General features: G+C 43.6%; 1 protein-coding gene and 1 long non-coding RNA gene across 7 annotated transcripts in view; one reads left to right on the top strand and one right to left on the bottom strand.

Annotated features, from left to right (window-relative positions):
• Positions 1-6,229: 6,229 nt before the first annotated feature.
• Positions 6,230-13,390, bottom strand: LOC102116396 (uncharacterized). Of its 2 annotated transcripts, XR_010580376.2 has the most exons (3): positions 12,968-13,390; positions 10,071-10,223; positions 6,230-9,402 (listed from the first exon to the last, which is right to left on the bottom strand). It is a non-coding gene; the product is annotated as an uncharacterized lncRNA (long non-coding RNA). The 2 variants fall into 2 exon arrangements; XR_012422071.1 differs by lacking the exon at positions 10,071-10,223.
• A 195-nt stretch (positions 13,391-13,585) lies between these two features.
• The window catches only part of RPIA (ribose 5-phosphate isomerase A), a 54,626-nt gene continuing 40,439 nt past the window's right edge, over positions 13,586-27,772 (top strand). For 3 of the 5 annotated variants that reach the window (XM_005575340.5, XM_074011290.1, XM_074011291.1), the window contains exons 1-3: positions 13,586-13,896; positions 20,340-20,400; positions 21,854-21,909. In XM_005575340.5, the coding sequence (XP_005575397.1) occupies positions 13,612-13,896; positions 20,340-20,400; positions 21,854-21,909 (402 nt within the window). In that variant the 5' untranslated portion in view covers positions 13,586-13,611. Of the gene's footprint in view, positions 13,897-14,330; positions 20,055-20,339; positions 20,401-21,853; positions 21,910-27,772 lie in introns of those variants that run through there. The other 2 variants (XR_012422070.1, XM_065526825.2) reach the window with 1 other exon arrangement.

Raw genomic sequence — 27,772 nt, 5'->3', positions numbered from 1 at the left:
GATGGAAGTGAGGGGGAGATGGGAGGGCTGAGGATTGGGGCAGTGGTACTTTATTAGTAAATCAGGGAAGACCTCTGTGGCTAAACCTGAATGAGGTAAGGGAGCCAGCCTTGTGAATGTTTGAAGGGCCCAGTGAAAGCTTCCTTTTCACCTTCTGAAGGGTCACTGAAAAATCAACACACACAAGGCAGATTAATGGGAGAAAAGGAGTACAAATGTATTTGATCATCATTTTACATGACATGGGAGTCTTCAGAATGAAGACTCAAAAATACAGAGAAAACTGCCCATTTTTATGCTTAGGTTCAAGAACTATGGATAGCCATGTAGAAATATGATCGTATATAAAGGTTATGATGTAATGCTAACAGACCGAGTTGGGGAAACCCAGCAAGGCCTGTCTGCTTAGATGGCTCTTGGCTTCTCTGTGGAGCATCCCTTCCTTCTGGGTATGGGGTAGGAGCCTCTCTGGAATGGTTATCCCTACATGGTAGGTCAGGCAATTTCTTTACGGCCAATTTTCACACAGAAAGGTGGGGGAAAGTTGGAGTAATATTCTTAGGCATTATGGCTTGCTTTCGGGAAAAGGGGTTCTGGTTTCTGTGACCTGCCTTGGGGAAGAGGGATTCTAGTTTCTATGACTATCCTGGGGGAGAATGAGCGGCCAGAGACTGGAGGGCAGGAGAAGGTCAGAGAAAACTTTTGCTTCTGCGACCTTTATCTTGGTGTATCATTTTCTCAGACTCAACAAGGTCCATGGATGTGTGATCCAGTCTTAGAAAGTGCCCCTCTGACTTTTCTGGAGAATTTATATACTCACATGGCAGAATAGTCTGTTTTCCTCCTCTCACCTCCTCCTTGAGGTGGGATGCACATCCATTCCCTCTTTTCAGGGCTTGGTAACTGGTAAGTTAGGCTGATGCTCAAGACTGAACAGAGATGGGGCCCTTTGGCAACAGTGCAGGTATCAGGGCTAGAGCTGATTCCTCTGACGGTGTGGAAAGGAATGATCTTTTTTTGTGAATGTCTGCTCCTCACCCCTACCTCAGCAAACTGGCAAAGCCTGGTTTCCTTCATCCTTCTCCTCTTCCTCCCATATGGATCTGAAATTTCTTCCAGCTTCATCCAGAGAAAACAAATGGATGGAACTAAATGACAACACTGACAAAGAGGTGAGCTCCAGAGAGTGCCTTGGCAAACAAGGAACAGCCAGTGTGGGTGGGGGTACTGGGAGCTAGGGAGCTCCTTGGGGGTAAGATAGGTCTGGAGAAGGTGATCCTGTGGGAGTTCTGGGAATGGATGAAACAGGTGAAACAAGCTGCACAAGATAGATGAGGTGTTATAGTGGGTAGCTAGTCAGGCATGAGCGGGGCAAGAGAGGGCTCCCCATAACCCACACCAAAAACATCGGGGGATCATCAGGTGATGGTCAGGCAGCTGCTAACTGTTTCTCTAAAATAACTGGCTGCAGCCCATGCCAGGGAAAGGCAGTCTCTCAACAGATAGAAAAAACCTGAAACTGGTGATCAGCAGCTTCATGATAAGATATCAGGAGTTGGGCGACTGGGCTCAAGCATGCACACTGAGGCAAAATGGTGGAGTTGAACTCGTATATGACCTCCCAGGGACATTTGACTGGTAAGGGAAGAATTCCTCGAGTAAGCATGCCTGCAACTCCAGTAAACACACTGTGCACGTTCCCCCTCCCAAGCGCTAGCAGGCCACCATACATGCAGACAGCCCACCCCAAGGGAAGAATCAGGGGAGAACGAACGCAAGACCCTGGAAGTATGCAAACGTATAAAACCCTAAGTCAAAAGGTCAAACCACGCACTGATGTTTCAAGTCACCCACTCGGCCCTCTTCCAAGTCCACTTGCTTTCGGGGAAAGGGGTTCTGGTTTCTGTGACCTGCCTTGGGGAAGAGGGATTCTAGTTTCTATGACTATCCTGGGGGAGAATGAGCGGCCAGAGACTGGAGGGCAGGAGAAGGTCAGAGAAAACTTTTGCTTCTGTGACCTTTATCTTGGTGTATCATTTTCTCAGACTCAACAAGGTCCATGGATGTGTGATCCAGTCTTACAAAGTGCCCCTCTGACTTTTCTAGAGAATTTATACACTGACATGGCAGAATAGTCTGTTTTCCTCCTCTCACCTCCTCCTTGAGGTGGGATGCCTCCTTTTGTGACTTTCCTTCCTTTTGTGACTTCTCTAAGGCTTTTAAACAAACTTCCATTCCTGTTCCAAAACTTGCCTTGATCTCTCCTGCCTTCCATCTCCTCAGTCAGATTCTTCCTTCTGAGGAGGCAAGAACTGAGGTTGCTGCAGACCTGTGTGAACTCACCACCACTAACATACTTCGGTGCTGTATGACTCGGATAAGTTCCCTCGTGGTAAGAGACCTATACGCCTTGCCTGCTTCAGCTGGAGGGGTTCAACCCCTGTTCATGGTTTCCTTCTCCTTTTTGCTCTCCTGCTTACTAACCAACTCCACAAACAATTCCTCTCAGCTACAGTGGCTCTACTCCCCCCAGCTGATCTCTCAGCTCACCCTGATGGGTAGCTCACCGGAGTGGGAAGGACCTTGGGGTCCACACTGAGTAGAACTAATGGCCCTCCTGGGCAGGAGGCTCATGAAAGTGATAGGGCTAAAGTCTAAAAGTGTGCAATGTCTGGGTTTTCCTCTGTTTTTTTCAACTAAAATCAGCTTTCCCCCAAGAACCTGCACTGCCTATTCTCCTGTTTTCTCTGTGTGTTCTGAAATGGCCTTGAACACCCAGCCAGACCATCTGCCTTGGGGGCAAGTCTGGCTCTTTGCTTTCACTTCACATGCCACGTGACTTCTTAAACACACACTCCCTGTTATTCGTGTGTCTGTGGCGCTTGCTGAATTTTCATGGCAGAAAAGACACAGCAGATCGCCCCTGAGATTTATACTTGTTTTTATCCTACCAGCTCAGATGACCTCCAACCCTTCCCCGTCTGCTGGCACATTGCCGAGACAGATACTAATTGGAACTCTAGCTCTGCTAGCTCCTTATAACTTACTATATGCTTTTTGTTCCTGTTACACCACAGGGCCAAGTTTTCCAGTGGCGTTTGAAGCAATCTGTCTGCCTGCATAGGACCTCACTCTGGCCCTTTAAGGATCCCACCTACTTGCTTTTTTTTTTTTTTTTTGAGACAGAGTCTCGCTCTGTCCCTCCACACCGCCACCCCCCCACCCCGGCTGAGTGCAGTGGCCGGATCTCAGCTCACTGCAAGCTCCGCCTCCCGGGTTTACACCATTCTCCTGCCTCAGCCTCCTGAGTAGCTGGGACTACAGGCGCCCGCCACCTCGTCCGGCTAGTTTTTTGTATTTTTTAGTAGAGACGGGGTTTCACCCCGTTAGCCAGGATGGTCTCGATCTCCTGACCTCGTGATCCGCCCGTCTCAGCCTCCCAAAGTGCTGGGATTACAGGCTTGAGCCACCGCGCCCGGCCTTTTTTTTTTTTTTTGAGTAAGCTCCCATTGAGAGGAGGACAAATTCTTCCTTCACCATTTGCGAGTTCTTACCCCAAGCCCCAAGTCCTCTGGAGTTTACTCCTTTACGTCAAGAGGGCAAATAAATGTTGCCCTCTTGAATCCAAGGGCTGCTGTATTTGTGCGCATATGAAGGCTTTCCATGAGTATTCCTCTCACTTCCTCCCACTTTCTCCTGTAGCTTCCATTTCTCTAATCACTTCCATGCGCTTCTTAACATACATCAAGACCTTCAAGGTCATATTTGCAGGGAAGGAAGTCTAGCCCCTTGCAGCAGTTAGCTGAAAAACAGGCTTCTCATCTACTTAAAGAACATGGAAATGGGAATACAAGAAAAGAGATAATCATTTTGTTGCTAAAATGCTGAAGTGAGAGTTACTATAAGGTCATGGAGACAAGGATATAGGCTGGCCCAAGGCAGCAGGTGCAAGAGACCCATAGGACAGAGATGAAGTTTGGCCCTTAGGCTAACAGATTACCATTAGAACAGAGAAGAAAGCAAGGTTAGGGGTACACAGTAAGACCAGTTCCTTCCAGAACGTCAGGGATGAACAGAGGGCCCACTCTTCACTCCGGTATCTCCTCTGTTTTCAAGTGGGTAATTGTGATGAGATGGACCGGTTTATTCTGGAATGCTAAGGACAATGGGGGATGTCTCATTCAGAATAATAGGAAAGCAGAGGAAAAACGTTTTCCCCTTTTTCTCCTCTGTTTGCCCTTTGCAGATGGGTAACAGCATCTCCATATTAAAGATCATGCCCCTTGGATGCACCCCCTAAAACGGGGAAAAGTCTGATTCCCCCAAATCTTAAAACAAAAAACTAGTTTTCCTTTGTAATACTATTTGGCTTAAGAATGGACTGGGAGGAAATTGCAAAAGTCAGCCTTACAACTCAGTACCCCTGTGCAGGAGGTCCTCAGATTAGCCACCTCAGTCTTTTATAACTGAGAGCAGAATAAGGATGACAAGGCTAAGTAAAAGGAGAAACACAGAGAAAGGAGGTGGGTTCAAGTATTGGCTCCTCTGCAAGCCCACCAGCCTCCTTCAGGTTGCCCTAAGGGCACTGGCATTCATGTGGGAAGCCAGGCCACTGGAAGACAAAGTGCCCTAATGGGATAAATGGGAAAAAGCATCTAATGGCTTGTCTCTCTGCCACAAGCTTGGCCACTGGAAATGCGACTGCCCTGACGGGCCAAAGGGCCCTTGGGACAGAATCCCAAACCCTGATAAGCTTGAGCTGAAGGTGCTCTCTGCTCTAGCTGCCTTCCAAATCACACATCATCACCAACAGGACAAAGCTGAGGGCAACTCTGCAGGTGGCAAGTACAATTATAAATTTCCCTTTTGGGTTCAAAAGCTGCCTACTGTGTGCTAATATTGTTCTCTGAGCAACTCTCTTACAAATCCTGTTAGGCAATGGGGGCAAATGGCACCCCCCCAAAAGAAAAGATTCGCACCCCTTTACATTACTTAAGGGACCAATTACTATTCTCCCACCATTCCCTGGTAATGTCCTCACACCTCTTTGGGGCAAAAATACACTTTCCAAAATGGGTGCTCACTCAATATTTACCCAGCCTCTGAATTCATCTTTCTGTCTGATAGCCCTATCTCTCCCCGCAAAATTACCTAATTCTTTAACCAATAACTTTATCCTGTACAGTCCTACCTCAGGGGTTTATAAATAGCCCACATTTATTCATAAAAGTTCTAGTGAAAAGTCTAACTGAGCAAACTCTTGAGCAGTGGATAACTTCTGCAGTATGTCAATAACCGCCTTATCTGCTCCCCCTCCACAGGACTCACATAGCAACATGCAGTACAAACCTTAACTTTTTAACAGAAGGAAAATGACTTTTGTCTAATTCAAAGATTATAAAGGTAAAGTGGTATCTCTGGTAAGGAAGGATATAAAGAAGAGATTTTGTAGGACAAAAAAAAAAAAAAAAAAAAAAAAAAAAAATCTCGTATGGTAAATTCTTGTCCTAAAGTAAAATGACTGGTGGTTTAAAAAGAGGGATGTTTAGGACAAGTGAAAAAGTCCAAGCATGTTGTAGGTGGTCTAAGTTGTTAAAAAAGATTTGTGAAAGGGAATTTATGAAAGAAATGCTATACAATTGTAAAGATTACTATGCCTTCTAAATGCTTCACAAACTGGCACTATGGTTCTTAACTCTACAAATTCCCTGCTTTAAAGCTAGGTAAGGCCTGGGAACATACAGAGTTAGCCCTGCCACTTAGTTATGCTGAAAACAGTCAAACCTTATCTGGACTTCTGTCTGGTGTCCTAGGCTCCAAACCTAGTACATAATTAAAATCACTTACTTACCAGTTTTTTCACCAAAAGTAAAAATTGCTGAGACTTAACAGTGTAACACGTACTTGAGGCCACTGGAAAAATGGTTTTACGTGCAAGGTATGTAAGGAAGGTAGAATGTGCTTTTGGGAAAAAGTTATAAGAAGTCATGGGAATATGGATTTTTCTGTCCACTTTAGAGGGTTAAAGGGTTGTTTTAGAAGGCAGTTTATAATAAGCTATGGGAATCTAACAGGTGCTCTTAAATGCAGGTTTCTGATAACTTTGGAATTGTGACATTATAATAGAGGAAAAAACTTTCAGGACTCTCAGGAGAGCTAAAATGTTCATGAATATGAAGCAGAACAGGAGTTAAACTGTGTGGACTGAACCAAGAAAAGACTAAAACAATCCTCTTGTTACTTTTTACTTAAAACATTGCTAATCTTTTGTTTTTCAAAGCCTAGAAAGCTTTTCTTTTGAGCTATTTACAATTTTTAACAAATGAGCAAAGCATACTTTTGTAAACAAAATTTGTAGCATATTTCTCTCTTCCAGATTCCCCAGAATTTGGAAACTATTTGTGAGTATTGCTAACTTATGGCAACATAGTAATTTGCATAAGTGCAATAAGAATCTGTTTTCTTTTGCAAGGACAAAATTGAAGCCACTGATTATTTTACCAAGGCTTTAACTGTAATGGTATGCTTTCCTTTAAGGAATCAAATTTGACTTATAGAGCCAATAAAGTCCCCCTAGGAAAACATACCTTATCTACATGGTGCCTGTACAGGGTTCCTGACCTGTAGTAAGTAAAGAATACCAGTTTCTGACAGGCCCAGGAGTCCCAGGTTATCTGGGGACCTCAAGAGGAAAGGAGTTTATTCAATTCATACAGGTATTTGATGGCACCAACCCATGCCTGGGCTTAAGGCTTTAAAAACGTCTTATTTGAGATTCCTTATGGAACAAAGTTCCATCAAAGCCAATTTAAACAGGAGCCTATATGGGAAATAATTATTCTTGCTGTGCTTTATGCAAATAATTAGGCCAAGTATAATAAGATTAAAGTTTATTTTGCAAACAAATCTGTCCTGTCATGATTTGTTTTTAATAAAAATGAGGACTGGAGAGAAAAATTATGTTTATTTCTTTTTTTTTTTTCTTATTTTTTTTTTGAGATGGAGTCTCTCACTCTATTGCCCAGGTTGGAGTGCAGAAGCATGATCTCAACTCACTGCAACCTCTGCCACCTGGGTTCAGGCGATTCTTCTGCCATGGCCTTCCGAGTAGCTGGGATTACAGGCACCCACCACCACGCCCAGCTAATTTTTGTATTTTTAGTAGAGACGAGGTTTCACCATGTTGGCCAGGCTGGTCTCAAACTCCTGAACTCAAGTGATCTGCCCACCTTGGCCTCCCAAAGTGCTGGGATTACAGGCATGAGCCACCATGCTTGGCAAATTATGTTTCAAGAACTATGGTATACCTGTTCTTAGATTCTAGTCTCATCAGCTGTTTTTGAGTTTTTCTCTGCAATTTAGACTAACCTTCATTCCTGTGAACCAGCTAGTGATCTCTGGCTGCAGCTCAGAAGAAACAAAAGGGATGGGTAATGTACAAATCTGGATGAATATTCTAATTCCGGGCACATACTGGAATTGGCTAGCAACCCAATAAACCTAAGTCTTGGCAGGCATGACTATGGCCGCCAGTTACAAATAACCCAATTGTCTATTTTCATCTTCAGGCCATCAAGCTCCAGATAATCCTCAGAGAGGGATACCATCCTCTCAATATTCAAGAGTCACCCTCTTACAGGGGACCCCTAGATGTCCATCAGGGATACATGATGGAGATAAAATTCTGCCCCTGCCTCCCTTGGACCTGGCTGGATACTGCTTTCATCAACCCATGGAGCCACTCTCCTTCCCTGACAGCTAGCAACAGGCCAACAGTCACAGAACAACCACCACTGCCCCACCATCAGCAGGAGGGATTTATGAAAGGCTGATCATCCATTCTTCCCCAAGAATTGAGGTCTTGGAATCTTGAGGGGAGAAATGCTACAGTGGGTAGATAGTCGATCATGAGCAGGGCAGGAGAGCACTCGCCCGAACCCCTACAAAGAATGTCAGGTGACCATCAGGTGATGGTCAGGCAGCTGTTAACTGCCTCTCTAAAATAATAATTGGTTGCCGCCAGTGCCCGGGAAATTCAGTCTCCCAACAGATAGGAAAAACCTGAAACTGGTAGTCAACAGCTTCCCAATAAGATCTCAGGAGTTGCATGAGTGGGCTCAAGCATGTGCATTAAGAGGAAAAATGGCAGAGGTGAACTGGTATATAGCCTCCTAGGGACATTCAACTGGTAAGGGAAGAACGCCTCAAGTGAGCATGTGTACAGCTCCAGTAAACACACCATGCATGGTCCCCTCCCAAGGGCTAGCAGGCAACTGCACATGCAGACAGCCCACCCCAAAGGAAGAATTAGGGGAGAAAAAAATGCAAGCCCTGGAAGTTTGTCAACATATAAAATCCTAATTCAAAAGGTCAAACCACTCGCTTGTCTTTCAAGTTGCCTGCTTGACTCTCTTCCAAGTGGACTTTCCTTCCTTTTGTTCTTTCTCTAAAGTCTTTAAACAAATTTTTATTGCTGTTCCAAAACTTGCATTGGTCTTTCGAATTGCCTAATGCCTCCTTGAATTCTTTCTTCTGAGGAGGCAAGAATTGAGGTTGCTGCAGACCTGTATGGATTTGCCACTGCTAACAGAACCTCCCATGTAATCCCACCTGAAGATTCTTTAAGGCAGTTTCTCAATGTCAGCACTATTGACACTTTGGTTGGGAAAATTCTTTGTGTATATGGCTGTCTGTGTACTGAAGGATGTTTAGCAGTATCCTTGGCCCTGTCCTATTAGATGCCAGTAGCATTCTCCCAATTGTGTCAATAAAAAATGTGTCCATACATTGTCAAATATCCCCATGAGGGGAGGGGCAAAAATCATTCCAAGTTGACAATCACTGGTGTAAAGACATCAAAAGGCAGGTGATCCTTAAGCAAGGAATGGTTTTATACAGCAGTAAGGGATTGTTCTATACACATTTTTTCTCAGGACCACATGGTGTTGGTCAACTAGTAAGAAGATTTGGTTTTGGTAAATGGACTGCACTATGCTGTTTTCCAGTGTTACATGCATAGCAAGGTAGTAACACTGATGTATTAACAATGACTTGCTTTGATCATTAGACCACTGTAAATAAGGTCCAATCCTCTTCCAAGGCCCTAGTCAAGATTGCTAGTAGACAATAAACCTGCCCTTGTGAAAAGGGGATGGAGCAAGGCAGGCCAAAAGTTGAGGTTCCAAAGGGTCATTCTAACGGTGTGAGAGTGGAGGGTGTGAAGTTGGGTTGCTATGTCTAAATGAGTGAAGCTGTTGAATGAAAGCAGGGTGAGCCAAACTCTATTCTGAGATAAATCTGAGCCAGCATCTTCAGTCTCTGGCAGGATCCTCAAATCCATTCCAACATCTAGTTTGTAGCTCTGTACAGTCTTCCATGGAAATCATCTTCAAAATGTACAAACTGTGAAGAAAAGTGAGAAAAATGTACAAACTTTGAGAAAAGTGAGAAAATGTACAAACTTTGAGAAAAGTGAGTGAGAAAGGAGAGGAAATGGAAATGAGGAAGTGGAAAGCAAGAATTTTTCCTGCTTCACTGAAGCCTGGGCAGGCACACAATGATGGCTATGTATCTTCCTGGTGGTGCCTACATCCCAGCTGATATGGTTTGCTCTGTGTCCCCACCCAAATCTCATCTTGTAGCTCCCATAATTCCCACGTATTGTGGGAGGGACCTGGTGGGAGATAATTTAACTGTGGGAGCAGGTATTTCCTGTGTTGTCCTTGTGATAGTAAGTCTCACGAGATCTGATGGTTTTAAAAATGGGACAAGCTCTCTCTCTTTGCCTGCTGCTATCCATGTAAGATGTGACTTGCTTCTCCTTGTCTTCTGCCATGATTGTGAGGCTTCCCTAGGCACGTGGAACTATACGTCCATTAAAGCTCTTTCTTTAGTAAATTGCCCAGTCTCAGCTATGTCTTTACCAGCAGCATGAAAATGGACTAATACAACAGCATTAAGTGAAGTGCCATGGTGACCATTGCCTCTGTTTCCTCTCAGACTGGACCACGCCGGGACTATCACGGGAGCGAATAACTAAAGCCCACGCAGGCACAGGCCCTACCTCTTACCACTATAAATAGAACGGTGGGCTCTGTCCTCTAGGATCCTTCATTCTGGTACTGATAACTCTTTTCCAGCAGTTCCTTGGAATCTCAGCCCAATTTCATTAGGTTTCTTGAAAGAGGGAAGAATAAATCCCATGCGGTTCTTTCTAGTGCAATCTAGTTTAAAAAAAAAAAGATTTTTTAGTGCTCGCTTTGGCACTACATATACTAAAACTGGCAAGATACAGAGATCAGCATGGCCCTTGTAATAAAAAAAAAAAAGGCTTTTTAGTGGGTTAAGTTATAAAGTAGATTGATCTTACTTTGTTTATCAGACCCTGAATCTGGTCCATCATCCAAAACCTGTGCACTTGCTTTCATTTAGTACTTTCTCATACATAGTTTTTTTTCCCTCTTAACCATTTTGTCTTAAGATTTACTGCTATTACTTGTGGTTTTAAAGAGAAAAGGCATTACCTGTGTGGTTTATACAAAGTTCATGGCTATATTGGGGGTGGGGTGGAGCAATCAATAAATCCCCATCTAGGTGATTCCATTAGGTCAGGGTTTGGTCCTATAATCACTGGAGGTTCATATCCCAGCTTCGCTTACAAGCAGCGTGACCTTGAGTATGTGAGGACTTTTTTTTTTTTTTTTTTTTTTTAGATAGAGTCTCACACCCTGTCAACCAGGCTGGAGTGCAATGGTGCAATCTCAGCTCACTGCAACCTCCACCTCCTGGGTTCAACTGACTCTCCTGCCTCAGCCTCTCGAGTAGCTGGGATTACAGGCACCCACCGCCATGCCCAGCTAGTTTTTGTATTTTCAGAAAAGACAGGGTTTCACCATGTTGGCCAGGCTGGCCTCAAACTCCTGACCTTGTGATCTGCCTGCCTTGGTCTCCCAAAGTGAGGACTTCTTTTATACCAATGAGGATAACAGTATCCACTTTTTTTTTTTTTTTGAAATGAAATCTCACTCTGTCTTGCCCAGGCTAGAGTGCAGTGGTGCCATCTCAGCTCACTGCAGCCTCTACCTCCCAAGTTCAAGTGATTCTCCTGTCTCAGCCCCCTGAGTATCTGGGACTACAGGCGTGTGCGAGCACACCTGGCTAATTTTATATTTTTAGTAGAGACAGTGTTTCACCATGTTGGCCAGGCTAGTCTCGAACTCGTGACCTCAGGTGATCCACCCGCCTTGGCCTCCCAATGTGCTAAGATTACAGGTGAGAGCCACTGTGCCTGGCCAGGAGTTAATGGTATCCACTTCTTTAAATTAGGATTAAATGTGATAAAGTCTGCAAAGTACTTAGCATCGTACCTGGCACTATTATCAATAATTATGCAAATGAAGTGTCATCAGAATGCGATACTCATATTATTTCAAAGATCGGCATAGTCTTCAGCCCTAAGAACCTGGATTTCAGAATGTCCATGAGAATCACTAGGCATGAATAACAACCTAAGGAAAGGATTAAAAGGGGTACAGAAATGGAAAGACGAGTACAACATGGAGAAAAGAGAGAAGGAAAGAGAACACAAACAGGCACAGACAGACCTTGCCACCCCAAAACAGTAATTGAACAAGGCACTGTCCACTTTATGAGCAACAGTCTCTGCCATCAAGGGACATGTCTTTTGGGTGAGACAGTCAAATGAATAGAGCGAGATGATTATGACAGAGAGGTTACAGGTGATTGGGAGCACGGAAGAGCAGCCAACTCAACTAAGAGTAGGGTTTAGAGTTGCAGAGTAACAAGTAACAGAATGAAGTCTTGAAGAATATCTGAGAGTTAGAAGGGTACAGAGTGTACGAAAACACGGAGGTAAGAGCATGGACGCAGGGACTAAAATTCTGTATGGCCGAAGGTGGAGTGTAGGGTTAAAACATGACATCTATTTGTTATTTAAAGTGTTTTAGATATTTGTTGAGGACCATCTACAGGTCAGGCAGTTTTAGGAATGGAGGATTCTGTAGAAAGACACTCAAAGTCTGTCTTCTCAGAATGTTCTTTTCTACAGAGGATATATGATAAACAAGTACAAAACGAAGGAAATGAATGATGGATGGAAGTTCTGTAATGGAAATACAACCATGGGCAAAGTGATAGAGGAGGGGTGGGTAGGAAACCCAATTTAGATGAGGTGGTCACTTAGACTTCTTTGAGAAGGTGGTATTTCAGCTGAGTCAGAAGGGTAGATGGAGCAAGCAGTGCATAGATGGCCAGGCTGGCAGGTAGAGCATTTAAAATGGTTCAAAGGTCCTCAGGCCAGGGGTGACGGGGTAAAGCAGAGACTAGCTACCATTTGCTTCATCAATCTTTTGGTGTGGGTGCCGAGGAGCATGAATAAGGTGAAAGACTGCTCCTAAGGAGATACATTAAAGGTGACACATTTGCCTACAGTAGCCTTCAACTTTGCAGACCAACAGTAGTGGGAGTCCAGTCATACGCTTCTGCATGTTAGCCAGAACCTTCTGCTATGTTCTGAATTTGGCCTAAATTGAAGGATTCAAATATCATCTCAAACAACTTTTCCTCCTACAGACAAAGGTGAAGATTCAGGAGCTCACAGCCTCAGGGGGCAAAGCACAGATAAGAAAATCCAGGTGATAAGCGGCAGTTAACAGTGGCCCATACCAGGGACTTGCGCTCACAGAAGAGTTTTGAAGGCCTGGAATGCGTTTGAAGATGAGTTCATGAGCAGACAGAAAGGATTCCACTAACAGCGGAGAAACGCAAAGGTCATGTGTTTTTAGGGACCTCCAAGAGGTCGGTAAGGTTGGGGTCAGTATTAGTTTCTTTGCCTGTAAAATGGGGACAATAAGAATTCCTCGTCCCTTAACTATTCTCCACAGCAAGAAACCTTAAAGGTAGAGAAGAAAAGATAAATCTGTTTTCACAGTAAGTCCTTGTTAGTCACCAAAGATTGCAGGATCGCAGCAGGGCACACTCATCTGTACAGAACAAGTCTCCAAATGGGCGGTGCAAGGTGCAGCTCCACCTGCTCCACCACTAGGTGCAGAAGAATGTCTACGGCAGGGAGTTCTCAACTTGTGACCTTGGGTCTGCGGGGGTCTAGATGGACTTCAGCTGGCGCCCGTGTCGCATGTGAGTTTCCTGGGTAGTAGTAACCCCAAAAGGGCCGCGACGTCTACAGAAGTGCCACTACTTGGAATTCTCGTCCATGGCCACGTTCTCACTGCTGGGAGAAACAACAGGGTCAGGTCTAACACTCCTTTCTCGGATGCATGGGCGAACAGAAATATCCCTGGCCTTCACCTAATCGTGCCCTGAGAACACTTCCCCCGGGTAAGCAGTCACCACACTGATATTCCCACAGAGCGAAGTGCCGGAGCCCGTCGCCGGCGATTGCGCATCTCGTCGCGGAGAGCATTATGGGGTTGGTAGTCCAGACTGAGGCGCAGATAGCGGTCCTCGAAGCCATAGAACCACACTTCCCAGCAGGGCCCGCGCAGCAGGGCACGCAGAGTGTGTGCGTAAGCGGCCAGATTTCCGGGGGAGCCGGGGGCGGGACTTCAGCGGAGGCCGGAGCGAGGTGTCGGGATGCAGCGCCCCGGGCCCTTCAGCACCCTCTACGGGCGGGTCTTGGCCCCGCTGCCCGGGAGGGCCGGGGGCGCGGCCTCTGGCGGAGGAGGGAACAGCTGGGACCTCCCGGGTTCCCACGTGCGGCTGCCGGGGCGTGCACAGTCCGGGACCCGTGGCGGTGCTGGCAACACAAGCACCAGCTGCGGGGACTCCAGCAGCATCTGCCCGGCCCCCTCCACGATGTCCAAAGCCGAGGAGGCCAAGAAGCTGGCGGGCCGCGCGGCCGTGGAGAACCACGTGAGGGTGAGCACCTGGGGACGTGGGGCGCGGGAAACATGTCCTCGGCGTGTTGGGCTCCTGTTGCGCTTTCTGGGTGCTGCCGAGGCGCGCCTACCTCCTGGCAGGGCGGGGGCTGAGTGAGAGGGTAGAGAGTGTGCATTTTACCCGAGTTTAGACCCCTCTTCCTTGCTCTTTAGAGACCTTTTAGATGTGGAATCGGTTGGGGGCGAATCTTCTAATATTTGAGCTTTCGAAAGACTCCTTGTCTAGCTGGAACAGTTTGCAAAGTGGAGCCTGGTGTTGTCTCATGTTTGGAATGGGGGCTAGAGGCACTTGCCTTGTGGTCTCCTTATCAATAAATGGAAAATGGTGGGCTTTGGGACTGCGGAGAGGTTTTCATTTCTCGTTACTGACCCGGAAGCCGGCGGAGAGTTGGTTTGCTAGTGCTTTGAAATTTCAGTCGAAGGTGGTTCTGGGCTTGGTGCGCGCCGGCCCCTGAGTGAACTCCTGGAGGGAAGGGAAGACCCGGGACTTCAAACTTCCTTCTTTCCATAGGGCGGGGTGGACTAAGTCTGGAGGATGCTGGTTTATTTTTTAAGGCGGGGCTGCAGAGATGTTTAGCTGTTATTCGGCCAGGTCGTGGTCCCTACTTGTTTGTTAAGTGGCATGGTGCTGTTAGTGGAGTTTTTTTTTTTTTTTTTTTTAATCCAGGTGGTTTTGCTGTCAGCAATCAAGTTAATTATCTTATTTGTAATAAGGAAGCCAAGTAGAGTATGTCTGCCCTGTGGTGTAGTTTCCTTGGTCTTACTGGTTTTTTATTTCTCATTTCTACTTATTAGAAAGTGGTATTAGAGTCTCTTTTCTTCTCCGATAATAGTTCTTTACATTTGTTAATGCTTTACTCAACAAAATTATTTTGCTTAGATGATGTTTGATGAGCTTCACCACAGCGTGTTTGAGTGGGAGTGGACAGTGTGGTAACCTGTGGCTCAGCCAGTTCTGTGGGAGGGATGTTCCAGTGTTCCCTTCTACCCTTTCCACTGCTACCCTGTTCTGGTGTAGCCTGTTGCAAGTCTGATTGGCAATAGGATTTTCTATGGGGATTAACAGAGATAATGTAAAATGTGTTAATTTGACCCTACCGTTGGGATTCAGTGCCTCAGTTGTAAAAGTGAGACAATAAGCTGAAATTTCAAAATGTCTGCATAAAGTGAATAGCTAATAGTTAAATGTAATCCGCATGAGAATACAATTAGAAAAGCACCGTATCTAAGTTGTTCAGTTAATGAATTTATGTTAATATTTGGTGGCACATCTCCCTGACCTTTGTGTTATAGTTATGTATTTGATTAAATAAAAATCTGCAGGCCCTGTCCTTAGGCTAGAGCCCCAAAACACTGGATTCTGACCACATTTCATGAAGTTAGGCGATTTTGGGGAGATCTACAGTGACCTTTTGGGGGCACCTGTTAAAGGCATATATGCCCTTCAGGGTTTGGCTTAAAGTCCATTTCCTCCTTTCAGTTTTTCCTTAGCGTCCTAAGGAGAGGAAGAATTCTTTTCCGCGATTCTGTAGCACTTCACGCCTCTTATGTGCTTTATGTTGTATCTTATATTTTGGTCATCTGTGTGTTCATTTCTTCCAGCCCCTTAAAGGGTAAGCTCCTGGAGGGCAGTTAACTTTCATTTAGCATTGGTCACAATGGGGCCTGCCCAGTACATGTATGTTCAATTGTGTGCAGTGTGGACACAAATATGAAAGTGTTGGGGTTATTGGAGGTTCTTTGTGTAGAATCTCTGGCGAGTAGGGCTTCCTGTTCCCTAGTCCATTGGAGTTCCAATATGTCGACCACTTCCATGTCTGGGTGGATGGAAAACATGGAGAGTTCTCAGGTGAATCCTTTGTATAGCCACCCTGGGCCCAGCTCTGTCTGTTTCTGGGGGTGTAGCTACCCAGGATGGGCCGCCATTCAGAACTAGGCTCTTCTGAACGTCTGTAGCCTCATCCCTTTGTTCTCTTTGGAGCCTAGGCTTTGTTTTTTTGACTGGCTTGGTTGAGGAAGCTGATGGGCGGTGGTTCTAGTTGGTTAGCAGAAGTAGTATTTCCAGAGTTACTCCATTTGACAAGCTGAGGGAAGTTCTGATGTTGCATATACGTGTGGTTTAATATTGCCCATTAGAATGGGGCCACTCCTCTAGCAGGGCCTGCTTGGCAGTCTTCTGCTGTTGGGCCACCTCATAGGCAGCCTTTGGTCACCTCTGGTTGGCTTTGGCAAAGACACTGATTCCTGGGCCAGTCATTTGATTCCAAGGCAGCAGGGATCACATGGTTGAAGAGCTTTAGGCCTGGCAGGGCCTTGCAATTCCTGGTCTCTTCCAAAAGGCAAAGAAGGAACCTTACACAGAGCTTGTCTGATTCATCCGAATTCACCTCTGTGCCACCTGCCTGCTGGGGACTGTGAGTGACCTGAATGTATGGCTAAGCTTGGTAACCAGGAATCTGGTGATTGAATGACTGTAAAGCTAGAGTTCCTAGCTTCAGGTCAAGTGTGAAGGTCAGGCTAATTCTATCTAGTGTGATATTTTAAACACACACACATACACACAATGTTTTTATCCATGGCTCCTGGTTCATAACACTCATAACTCTTGCTACAGTCTTTTGTTATATTTGGGGTGCTTTAGGGCCCAGAGCAGGCCTCAGAAAACAGAATCTTCCTCTCTTACCTTCTGCCCTCCTTCCGCTTGCTCCTTTCTCTCCCCAATGCTTTTCTCTCTTGGAGCTGGCCATAAAGAAATTCTGTGACCTATGTTGTCTGATTGTAGGTCATTAAGATCCCCATTTCAGAAGGGTTCCTCTTCCATAGCCTGGAGGAAGGAATGCTGCAGGTGAAGAATCTGAACAGACAGCCCTTGCAGGGTTTCCCCAGTCAGTCTGCTAGTATTGGATCATGCCATTTTTGTCCAGTCACATTTCTAGGCCCTTGTAATTCCTGGTCTTTTCCAAGATCCAATCATATCTATTCGATAAAGTCTCAAAAAAAAAAAAAAAAAAAAAAAGGCTCAAGAGGACAGGGTTTGGAAGCTTCTGGAGAGCAGAACATATGAAGGCCCCTGGAGGATGGTGTGCCTAGAGAGAGCATGGAAGCTCTGTGCTCCTCCTTACATGCCTTTACCTATGCATCTCTTCATCCGTATCCTTCATCATAGCCTTTATAATAAATTGGTAAACATGTTTCCCTGAGTTCTGTGAGCCACTCTAGCAAGTTAATCAAACCCAAAGAGAGGGTTGTGGGAACTCCAACTTGAAGCTGGCAAGTCAGAAGTTCTGGAGGCCTGAACTTGCATTTGGTAGGAAGGAGGAGGCAATCTTGGGAGTTGAGCCCTCAACCAGTGGAACCTTATGGTATCTCCAAGTAGAGAGTGTTGAAATTGATTTGGAGGATACCCAGCTGGTGTCTGCTGCAGAGTAGATTGCTTACTTGGGATATGGGGAGAAATCCCCATACATTTGGTTACAGAAGTCTTCTGTGTTGATAATTGTTGTGGTGTGAGAGCAGAGGAAAAAGTTTGAGTTTTTCCACACTCAGACATAGGACATTTTCTCATTGCTTGAAGATTTTTATATGTGAGATATTTAGCCATTTTGAATGTTTCTGTGCTGTGATGTGTCATTTACTTGTCTTGAAGTCCTTGCCTTTGGAGATTGTCCAGGTAGCTAAACAACTGTATTAGACACATTGTCTTCTTGAGAGCATTGGCACAGGTGGAATCCTGACCTAGTGCGAACCGTGTTCTGATAACCCAAGCCCCTGATGTATTCAGTGACTTTGGAACTGTGAGCTGGTAAAAGCAGTTTCCACCAGGTCAGTAACACAAAAGTTGTTGGGTAAAGTCTTCTGTAGGTAGGAGAGGCTATAGAAGCATTTTTAGTGTACATGTATTTGGTTGTGGGGACATTAGTATTTGATTTTTTTTTTTTTTGGTAACTCTATTTGTTGGTCATTCTTACTAATCTTTTCTAGTTATAGATGTAGTCTAACTGTGAGAAGGACCATATCTAATGTGAGGCCTATGGGCTGACTTTAAGTATTCCTATGGCCTTTGTCCTGTGGGGAATGAAGGAATTTAGTTGTGGCCTTGTTTGTCCTGAAGGCCCTTCAGGACTTTTCTTCTTCCTAAAAAGAAGGTTTTACTATGGGCTTTCCTTTGTCAGATAAATTAATTGTTAATCAGTTGTTGGAAATCTTAAGAAATTTGAAGTAGATTGATGTTTCAGCAAATTGAACTTCCGGAAGTTGCTTATTCGATTGAAATGGCTCATCCTGTAATCCCAGCGCTTTAGGAGGCAGAGTTGAGAGAATCACTTGAGGCCAGGAGTTCGAGACTAGCCTAGTTGACAGTGAGACTGTGTCTCTTAAAATAATTTAAAAATTAGCTGGGTGTGGTGGCATGTTCCTGTAGTACTAGCTATGTGGGAAGCTGAGGCAGTAGGGATGTATGAGCCCAGGAGTTTGAGGATGAGTTTGTATATATGTGTGTGTGTGTCGGGGGGGGCATTGATATTATTTATATGTATTGTAAATATATATACAAGATCTATATCTTGTATGTATATTTAAAACAGGTAAAATCACACATATATAAAATGAATATATGTCAAAGATTTTATTTAACTCACTAAATTAGGGAACTGGAAAAGTTATTAGAACCTGTTCATAGGTGTCTTAGTCCATTTTGTGCTGCTATAATAGAATACCTGAGACTGAGTAATTTATAATGAACAAAAATGTTTTGGCTTATGCTTCTGAAGGCTACGAAGTCCAGTATCAAGGTGCTGGCATCTGGTGAGAGAGAACGGATGTTGCGGTGCTATGGGTGGGCACCAATCCCACCCATGAGGGTGGAGCCCTCTGACCCAATCACCTCGTAAAGGTCCCACTTCTTAATATTGTTATAATGGCAATTAACTTTCAACATGAGTTTTGGTGGAGATGTTCAAAGCAAACAGGAGAAGTCAACCATAAGCTCATATGTAGTAAAAAAAAAATCTTAAAATGAGTTTAGAAGATCTGTTAATAATTGTATCTCATAGAACACTATTAATTTGCTTTTCTATGAACAAAAATTACTTGCTTTGTTAACAGTTTTCTGCAAGTGTATCTCTATAGAGTCGTCATATATCTTAAAGACAAAGGCACATACCTACTTCAAGTCAGACAATACAATCAGGTTCCAGCATCCCATTGGAAGGATATTCAGTAGTCTCTTTTGCTCATTTCAAAGTCTGAAGTTTTTCCTTACAATATTGAACTCATCTATAAAGTGTTAATAGTGGGTCTCTGGGTCATAAGTGATTGTTGTGAGATTTGACTTTATATTAACATTTATAAGCCTTCTTGGTAGGTGCTTAATAAATGATAGCTGCCGCTTTGGTGTTCAGTTGACTTTGCCTTGCACCGGCAGGAGATAGATGTCAGGAAGTTGCTGAGGCACTGAACTCCATATTAGTTCCTGACTGTTAGTACCCTGGCCTCGTTTTGCTCTTTGTGGTCTAGTAGACTCAGCTGAGCTTTTACTCTGTCTTTGGTCTGTTTGTAGGTACCTTCTTTGTTTCTTAAGGTGGTAGGCTCGGTGTTGTGATGTCTGCTTGTACTTTGTACTCAGGAAGTGCTCTGCTCTATTACGATCCTTCCTATTGCAGATGAAGACTATTTTTCATGTTCTTAACTAAGCCTTTGCCCTCTTCCCATTTTCTCTGAGGCAGGCTCATGCAAAATGAGCACCCCGTGGCGTCACCTCAGCAGATGCTGACATACTTTATTATTTTGAGGTTACTTCAGGCCCTCCCTTTGTCTGCTGACTTTGGGAGAGCTCTAGATGGTGGGCCTGATGTGTTTTGTGGTGCTACCAACTTGAAGGTGCCTGGGGAAGACACTGAAGCCAGAAGGCTTAGCTTTCTTCCTTTACCCGGGCTCCAGGCTCTATTTTATTTTATTTTATTTTTTAAGTGTTTTTCTAATTACCTCCTTGGGGTTGGCCAGGAATCTTTTTCTTTCTTCTTCTTCTTTCTTTTTTTTTTTTTTAAACACACTGTTGCTGGCTTGAAATGTTGGGAATCTTTAAGTGTTTATATGCAGGCCATTTCTATGAGGGTGACGCAAGTTGCTATTCAGTTGCAAGTAATTGCACCGATTATTTGGTAGAATGGAGGGAGGAAGTGGTGGTGTTGACAGTGTCAGAAACAAGGGAGGAGAGCCTTGTTGAACATTTGTCCACCATGTGTAGGTTAAAGTACAGCATTGAGGTTCAGTGTTTATGTTCCTATAAAATAGGCACGGTACCTGTCTTGTACCTGTGTTGGTGAATTGCTGTTCATAATAATTTTATAGCTTTAGGAAGTGGGCTGACAAAGGAGTAAAATATGGTATTAATAAGTTTCGTTTTTTCTTCCCCCCTTTTGGCAGAATAACCAAGTGCTGGGAATTGGAAGCGGTTCGACAATTGTCCACGCTGTGCAGCGAATAGGTATGCTCTCTCACTGTCTACTGGATGCTTTGTGGGTGATGATGGGGTAGGGAGGTAGAGGAGAGGGAGGATGCGGTGCACAGGTTTGGCATTGCCCTTTTGGCTTCAGCAGTACAGAGCTGGAGAGAGGGACTACCTGAGGTCAGCTGTTTCTGCTCTTTTTTGGACAGAGGGAATCTTGGGCCTCTTCATCCAACTTTGAAGGGTGTCCTTGCCTTTGTTTACTCTGCTCAGCTGGAGGGGAGGAGCTGACTTAGCTCGAGGTCCCAATATAATTTTAATCATGTCCATGGCATTCTACCATTGAGTTCTTTGCATGATCTCAGACTTCCTCAGGCAGATAATTGAGGCCACAGTGGGTTTGCCCTGTCCATGACCCTGGAGTGGATGTGGGGCTCCTGCCATTGATGGCTGGTTCCTGCAGGTGCTCATTTCACACTGATTAGGGTGTCTCTATGCTTAGGAAAGGCTCAGGAATTATCAGCCCCTGTGGCTGCTCCACAGGTTTTACTGCCCTGCTCTTTGTTTGTAAGAACAAAGCCCAGAGGAGAAGCCTGCCTGAATGCCGAATTCTTCTAGGTGCCAAGGGGCAGAGCCCAGGAGGGAAAGTCCAGGAACACTTTGTTATGAGGGAGTGGTTGTAGTGCTGGTGTGATGGCTTCTGGAAGCCTTCTCATTGGCCAAATAGGAGCTTTTGTGTTATATACCTTTCAATCTTAACCAAGTATCTGGAGAATACTTTCAGGGCACAGGGGTTACTATGGATTTTGTAATAGTGGCACCCAAACCTCCCAAGATGCACTCAGTGATTAAAAAGGCTTGAAATTTTAATAAGAGGTTTTTTCTGAAGTCTTTTTTTTTTTTTTAAATCAAACTTTCCTGAAAGATACAAATCCAAATTGAAAAAATAAATCTCCTTTAGCCACCCTCTGGGGCCTACAAATAAGTATCTTTTTTACTAAAATGCAAAAGTAAAGTTCTGGCTTTTTCCTAGAAGAGGCAATATAGGGGAGTTAAGACTGTGTGGCTAGACGACCTGGCATCATGTCCCAGTTGTGCCCCTTATTAGCGGTATAACTACCAAATTACATTACCTCTCTGAACCTCAATTGCCTTATCTGCAAAATGGGGAAAATAATGTAACCTTTTGGGTTGTTAGGATTAAGAATTCATATATACAAAGTTCTTAGAATGTTGTCAGGCATGTAACAATAGCAAACACTGACTCTGCTTTCTGTGGTCAGTGCTTACCTCTCCAGGCTTTCTTGTGTCTCTGTATTCTGGTGTGTGAAGTACAGTCACCAGCTTTCCCACCAAGGAGGGGATACAGGGTGAAAGGCAGCTGTCCTTGGGAAATAGATCTTCCTTTGTCTTGGATTTGAGCAAACACATATGACAAGAGAAATAAAGTAAGGAGAGTGAAAAACTGCCAATATGGCTTTTGTTTCCACAGCGGAAAGGGTGAAGCAAGAGAATCTGAACCTCGTCTGTATTCCCACTTCCTTCCAGGTATGTCCTGCTTTCCATCTGCATCGTGACAGCTTCTGCTGTATCTTCTGGTTCCCCGAGGTTGTGGACACATGGCCTTGTCTTGCACCTCAAGGTTGTTCTAGGTCAGAGAGTCCAGGAATAGGAGAGTTTATTGACCAAGTATTCCTTCTTGGAATTGTAGTTTTAGGTGCATTTGTTTATTTACTCGGAGAATGTTTCAGTGCATGTTGAGTTTAGGCACTACGGAGTATGCAGAGATGGCCAGGTAGTCTCTCTCTTCAAGGAATATTATTCCTGTTTATAGGTGAAAATCAGGCTAGGCCAGGTGTGGTGGCTCATGCCTGTAATCCCAAGTACTTTGGGAGGCCAATGTAGGCAGATCCCTTGAGCCCAGGAGTTCAAGATCAGCCTGGGCAATATGGTGAAAGCCTGCCTCTACAAAAAATACAAAAATTATCTGGGTGTGGCGGCTTGTACCTGTAGTTCCAACTAGGTGGGAGGCTGAGGCGGGAGGATCTCCCTTGAGCCCAGGGAGGTCCAGGCTGCAGTGAGCTGTGATTGTGCCAGTGTACTCCAGCCTTGGCGACAGAGTGAGACCCTGTCTCAAGAAGAAAAAAAAGAATCAGGCTAAAAGGAATTAAGCAATGTGTTAGTAATACAAGTACATCATAAATTAGTAGGAGCTGATGGAGGAAAGCAGTGGAGCCAGTTAAATATAGGGAGAGATAAGGAAAGAGCAGGTTTTGGGAAGTAGAAGGGAAGACAGTTGCTCAGGTGGAGCCAACTCTTATCCCTCATCTGGCCATTGCAGGGAGGAGTATGTGTATAATCTCTCATTGGATTAGTCAAGGTGATACTATGCACTAGGGTAGGAGGTGAGATTTATGAGTGACTGATGCTTCCGGGACTTTATGGGCTTAGGCTTGGACAGCTGGGTTTCTTAGGAAACCCTCCCAATCCTGGAGGCACAGAATGCTGGTAGCCTGCAGCCAGCTTTGGTGAAGGGAGAGAGGTTAAGGTTCCTTCTAAACCAGACTGGTCTCAGCTTAACAATAGGGAGCAAGGCAGAGATTCCAGGTAGACAGGTTAGGGAGTTGGATAGTGCATACTATTGGAGCTTCCTTGATGTTAAATCTCTCGGAGACCTTAAACAAGGTGAATGGCCACCCAGGGGACTGAAGGCAATACCTTAAGTGTTTTATATTGCATTTTTTTTTTTTTTTAAATTCTGCTGTCTTGAGGAGACACTTTTAAAGCCTCAGTGGTTTGTGGTGGATTTTTTTAGTCTTTTGGAAAGCTAATTATCTAATTTTTCCAACTGACTTGATCATCAAGTACTTTTATTTCTTAGTTAATAAATTACATTGGTGTTTATTTTTAAAGTTATATATGCACGTGCATGGAAGAAACAAATAATTGAAGTCTTTTTATTTAAAAGAGATAAAAGCACACTTCCCTCACCTTCCCTGAGATGACCACTACCCAGAAAGCACACTCTTCTCACCTCCGCACCCCTCACCTCCACTATTTCTTGCTCTTTACGTGGACATACTTTTAGCTCTTTTAGGTGATTGGATATTTGCTCCAGTATTTTGAAACTACATGCTTTTCTTGATCTTTTTAAATTTTTCTCAACTAGGTTGACCCAAAAGGTTAAAATAATAGCCACTATGGATTTAAGTCAAAGTTAATTTTATTCTGAGCCAAGTTTGAGGACTATAGACCAGGGACACAGACTCAGAGTATACTGGGAGCGTGTCCCTTTCTGCTGTAATTCAGTAGGTCAGAATTAGAAGAAAGAGTATGTTGGATAAAACAGACAATAGAAGACCACCTTACATACATTCTGTGGCTGTAGTTCAAATTGATGAGCTAACATAATTTTGGCTGGAGTTTTATTCTTTTGGTAACATTTTTGCAGTATTTATAATATTTGTAACATAGGAATATTAGACATTTTCCTGTCTTCTGAGCCCTCCAAACTGTTCCAACCTCTGCCTGTTACCCAGTTGCAAAGTCACTTCCATATTTTCAGATATCTTCTCAGCAGCACCCCACTCTGCTGGTACCAATTTATTAGTCCATTTTCACAATGCTGATAAATACATACATGAGACTGGGCAATTTACGGAAGAAAGAGGTTTAATTGGACTTGCAGTTCCATGTGACTGGGGAAGCCTCACAGTCATGGTGGAAGGCAGGGAGGGGCAAGTCCCATTCTACATGGATGGCAGCAGGCAGAGAGAAAATGAGGAAGACCCAAGAGCAGAAACCCCTGATAAAACCATCAGATCTCATGAGACTTACTACCACGAGAGCAGTATGGAGGAAACAACCCTCATGATTTAATTATCTCCCACCAGGTCCCTCCCACAACACATGGGAATTATGGGAGTGCAATTTGAGATGAGATTTGGGTGGGGACACAGAGCCAAACCATGTCACCTGTATACCATATATTATTTTCAGCAGGGTATAGAAATTAAGGGTCATCTCTCTCACCACTCCTGTTCAGCATAGTATTGGAAGCTCTGGCCAGGGCCATCAGGCAAGAGAAAGAAAGGGTATTCACATAGGAAGAGAGGAAGTCAAACTGTCTCTGTTTGTAGGTGACATGATTCTGTATCTAGAAAACCCCATCCTCTCAGCCGAAAAGCTCCTTAAGCTGATGAGCAACTTTAGCAAAGTCTCAGGATACAGAATCAGTGTGCAAAAATCATAAGCATTCCTATACACCAACAATAGACAAACAGAGAGCCAAATCATGAATGAACTCTCATTCACAGTTGCTATGAAGAGAATAAAATACCTAGGAATACAGCTAACAAGGGAAGTGAAGACCTCTTCAAGGAGGACTACAAACCACTGCTCAAGGAAATGAGGGGACACAAATGGGAAAACGTTGCATACTCATGGATAGGAAGAATCAGTATCATGAAAATGGCCATACTGCCCAAAGTAATTTATAAATTCAATGCTATTTCCCATTAAACTACCATTGACATTCTTCACATAATTAGAAAAAACTACTCTAAAATTCATATGGAACCAAAAAAGAACCTGTATAGGCAAGACAATTCTAACCAAAAAGAACAAAGCTGGAGGCATCATGCTACTGGACTTCAAACTATAGTAACCAAATCAGTAACCGAAACAGCATGGTACTGGTACAACAGACACATAGACCAATGGAACAGAATAGAGATCTCAGAAATAAGACTGCACATCTACAACCATCTGATCTTTGGCAAACCTGACAAAAGCAATGGGGAACAAATTCCTTATTTCATAAATGGTGCCAGGAGAACTGGCTAACTATATGCAGAAATTGAAACTGTACCTTTTCCTTACAACTTATAGGAAAATTAACTCAAGATGGATTAAAGACTTAAATGTAAAACCCTAGAAAATGAAAAACACTATAAAAACCCTAGAAGAAAATACCATTCAGGACATAGGCACTGGCAAACATTTCATGACAACAACATCAAAAGCAATTGCAACAAAAGCCAATATTGACAAATGGGATCTAATTAAAGAGCTTCTGCACAGCGAAAGAAACTATCATCAGAGTGAACAGACAGCCTACAGAATGGGAGAAGATTTTTGCAATCTATTCATCTGACAAAGTTCTAATATCTAGAATCTACAAGGAACTTAAACAAATTTATAAGAAAAAAACCGAACAATCCTATTAAAAAATGGGCAAAGGACATGAACAGACACTTCTCAAAAGAAGACATTTATGTGGCTAGCAAACATGAAAAAAAGCTCAACATCACTAATCATTAGAGACATGCAAATCAAAAGCACAATGAGATACCATCTCATGCTGGTCAGAATGGCGATTATTAATAAGTCAAGAAATGACAGATGCTGATGAGGCTGTGGAGGCAGGAATGCTTTTATGTTGTTGGTGGGAGTGTAAATTAATTCAACCATTGTGGAAGATGGTGTGGTGATTCCTCAGAGACCTAGAGCCAGAAATATCGTTTGAATCAGCAATCCCATTACTGAGTATATACCCAAAAGAATATAAATCATTCTGATCTAAAGATACATGCACATGTATATTCATTGCAGCACTATTCATAATGTCAAAGACATAGAATCAACCCAAATGCTGCCAATGATAGACTGGATAAAGAAAATATGGTACATATACACCATAGAATACTATGTAGCCATAAAAAGGAATGAGATCATGTCCTCTGCAGGGACATGGGTAGAGCTGGAAGCCAGTATCCTCAGCAAACTAACGTAGGAACAGAAAACCAAACACCACATGTTCTCACTTATAAGTTGGAGCTGAACAGTGAGAACACATGGACGCAGGGAGGGGAACAACACATACTGGGGCCTGTGTGGGGAGTGCAGGGGGAGGGAGAGCATCAGGATAAATAGTGAATGCGTGCAGGGCTTAATACCTAGGTTATGGATTGATAGATGCAGCAGACCACCATGGCACACATTTACCTATGTAAAAAACCTGCACATCCTGCACATGTATCCTGGAACTTTAAATTAAATTTAAAAATAAAGAAATTAAGGGTCATATTTATATGATTTCAGGATTCCAAACATTTTGGGGACAGCACAAACTTCCTGAATTTGTTTACAGTGTAGAACTGAAACTGGACTCTTAAGTACTATTATTTAATATGGCCTATCAGCTCCCCATTGGGAAAATATAAGTATTATTTTAAAAAAATCTCTATTCCTACTAACACTATGTTATATGTCTAGTTATTATCCATGCGGGGTGCTAATGCTGTAAGAGTACAGTGAATTAAGCTACATATCCTTGGTAGTAATTTTCCAGGAGGAAGAGGGTTCATAATGTTTGTGCATAAATGTGTACCTTGTGTTTCTGCATCCAAAATGGTAGGGCACATTTTAGAGGCCACTTCAGTTTCCATTTGGATTAGCATGGTCAGTAAACCTTGTTGAGTTTGGACGCATGCTGTTTTCCATCACTGGGTTTTGACATGGCTCCTTGTTAGTTGAGTAGTTGATTTACCTACTTAACAATAGTGTCATTATCTTTTTGTGTAGCTTCCCAACCCATACTTTTCTTCTGAAAGAATATTTCTTTTAATCTATTTAGACTGGTAAGTATTGACTTTTCTTGTGATTTTTTTTTTTTTTGTCATTGTTAAATACATTTTTAGCTTGTCCTAATATCTCAAGTCCTGCCTTTATTGCACCTAAGGTTGTTTTTGCCTTAGTTGGCTAGTGCTGTTTTATCCACTAAACATGTTGTTGCCATTGAGCATTTATAATGGAAATCCAACGTGAGTACCAGTTACAAACCCAATAATGTTGGGTGCTCCAAGTTAAAGTGAGAGGAGCAGTAGTTACCCCTAGATATAGTTTAGTTTGAGTATACTGTAAGGCTTCTTGTATACTTGTAACATTCCCAAGTATCCTCTGGTGGTACTCTTGTCCACCAAGTAACTCTCACTATTTGATTTCCAGCTTCATTAGCATGTTGTATAGACCAGTCACAAAAACAAGGTCCTTGACTCCTAGGACAGGAGATACTATGGCAAGGCACATAAACTGCAGCTAAATGTCTTCCGTCATATCCAGGAGTTTGTATAGTAAGTGATCATCTGTATTCACAGTAACATAGTGATCTATTTGTAAAGTGTTAAAAATTGCCAGACCAGGCATGGAATTGGGAAGAACTTCCTGGATCTCTTTCCCTAAGTGGGGGCCTCTTGATAGTTTATTACGCCTGAAAAACTGGTGCCATGGGCCATGGGAACATTGGACTGATTCTAAGAAGTTGATGTCAGGGTTCCAGTATCTTCTTGATATTGAAAAAATGTTTGTCCTACTTTCATATCAGTTAAACAATTTCCCAGTAAGAGGAATG

Source organism: Macaca fascicularis, chromosome 13, assembly GCF_037993035.2.
Source record: "Macaca fascicularis isolate 582-1 chromosome 13, T2T-MFA8v1.1".
Lineage (NCBI taxonomy): Eukaryota > Metazoa > Chordata > Mammalia > Primates > Cercopithecidae > Macaca > Macaca fascicularis.
The sequence above is the reverse complement of the archived record's forward strand: the minus strand, read 5'-3'. Positions and strand labels throughout refer to the sequence as shown.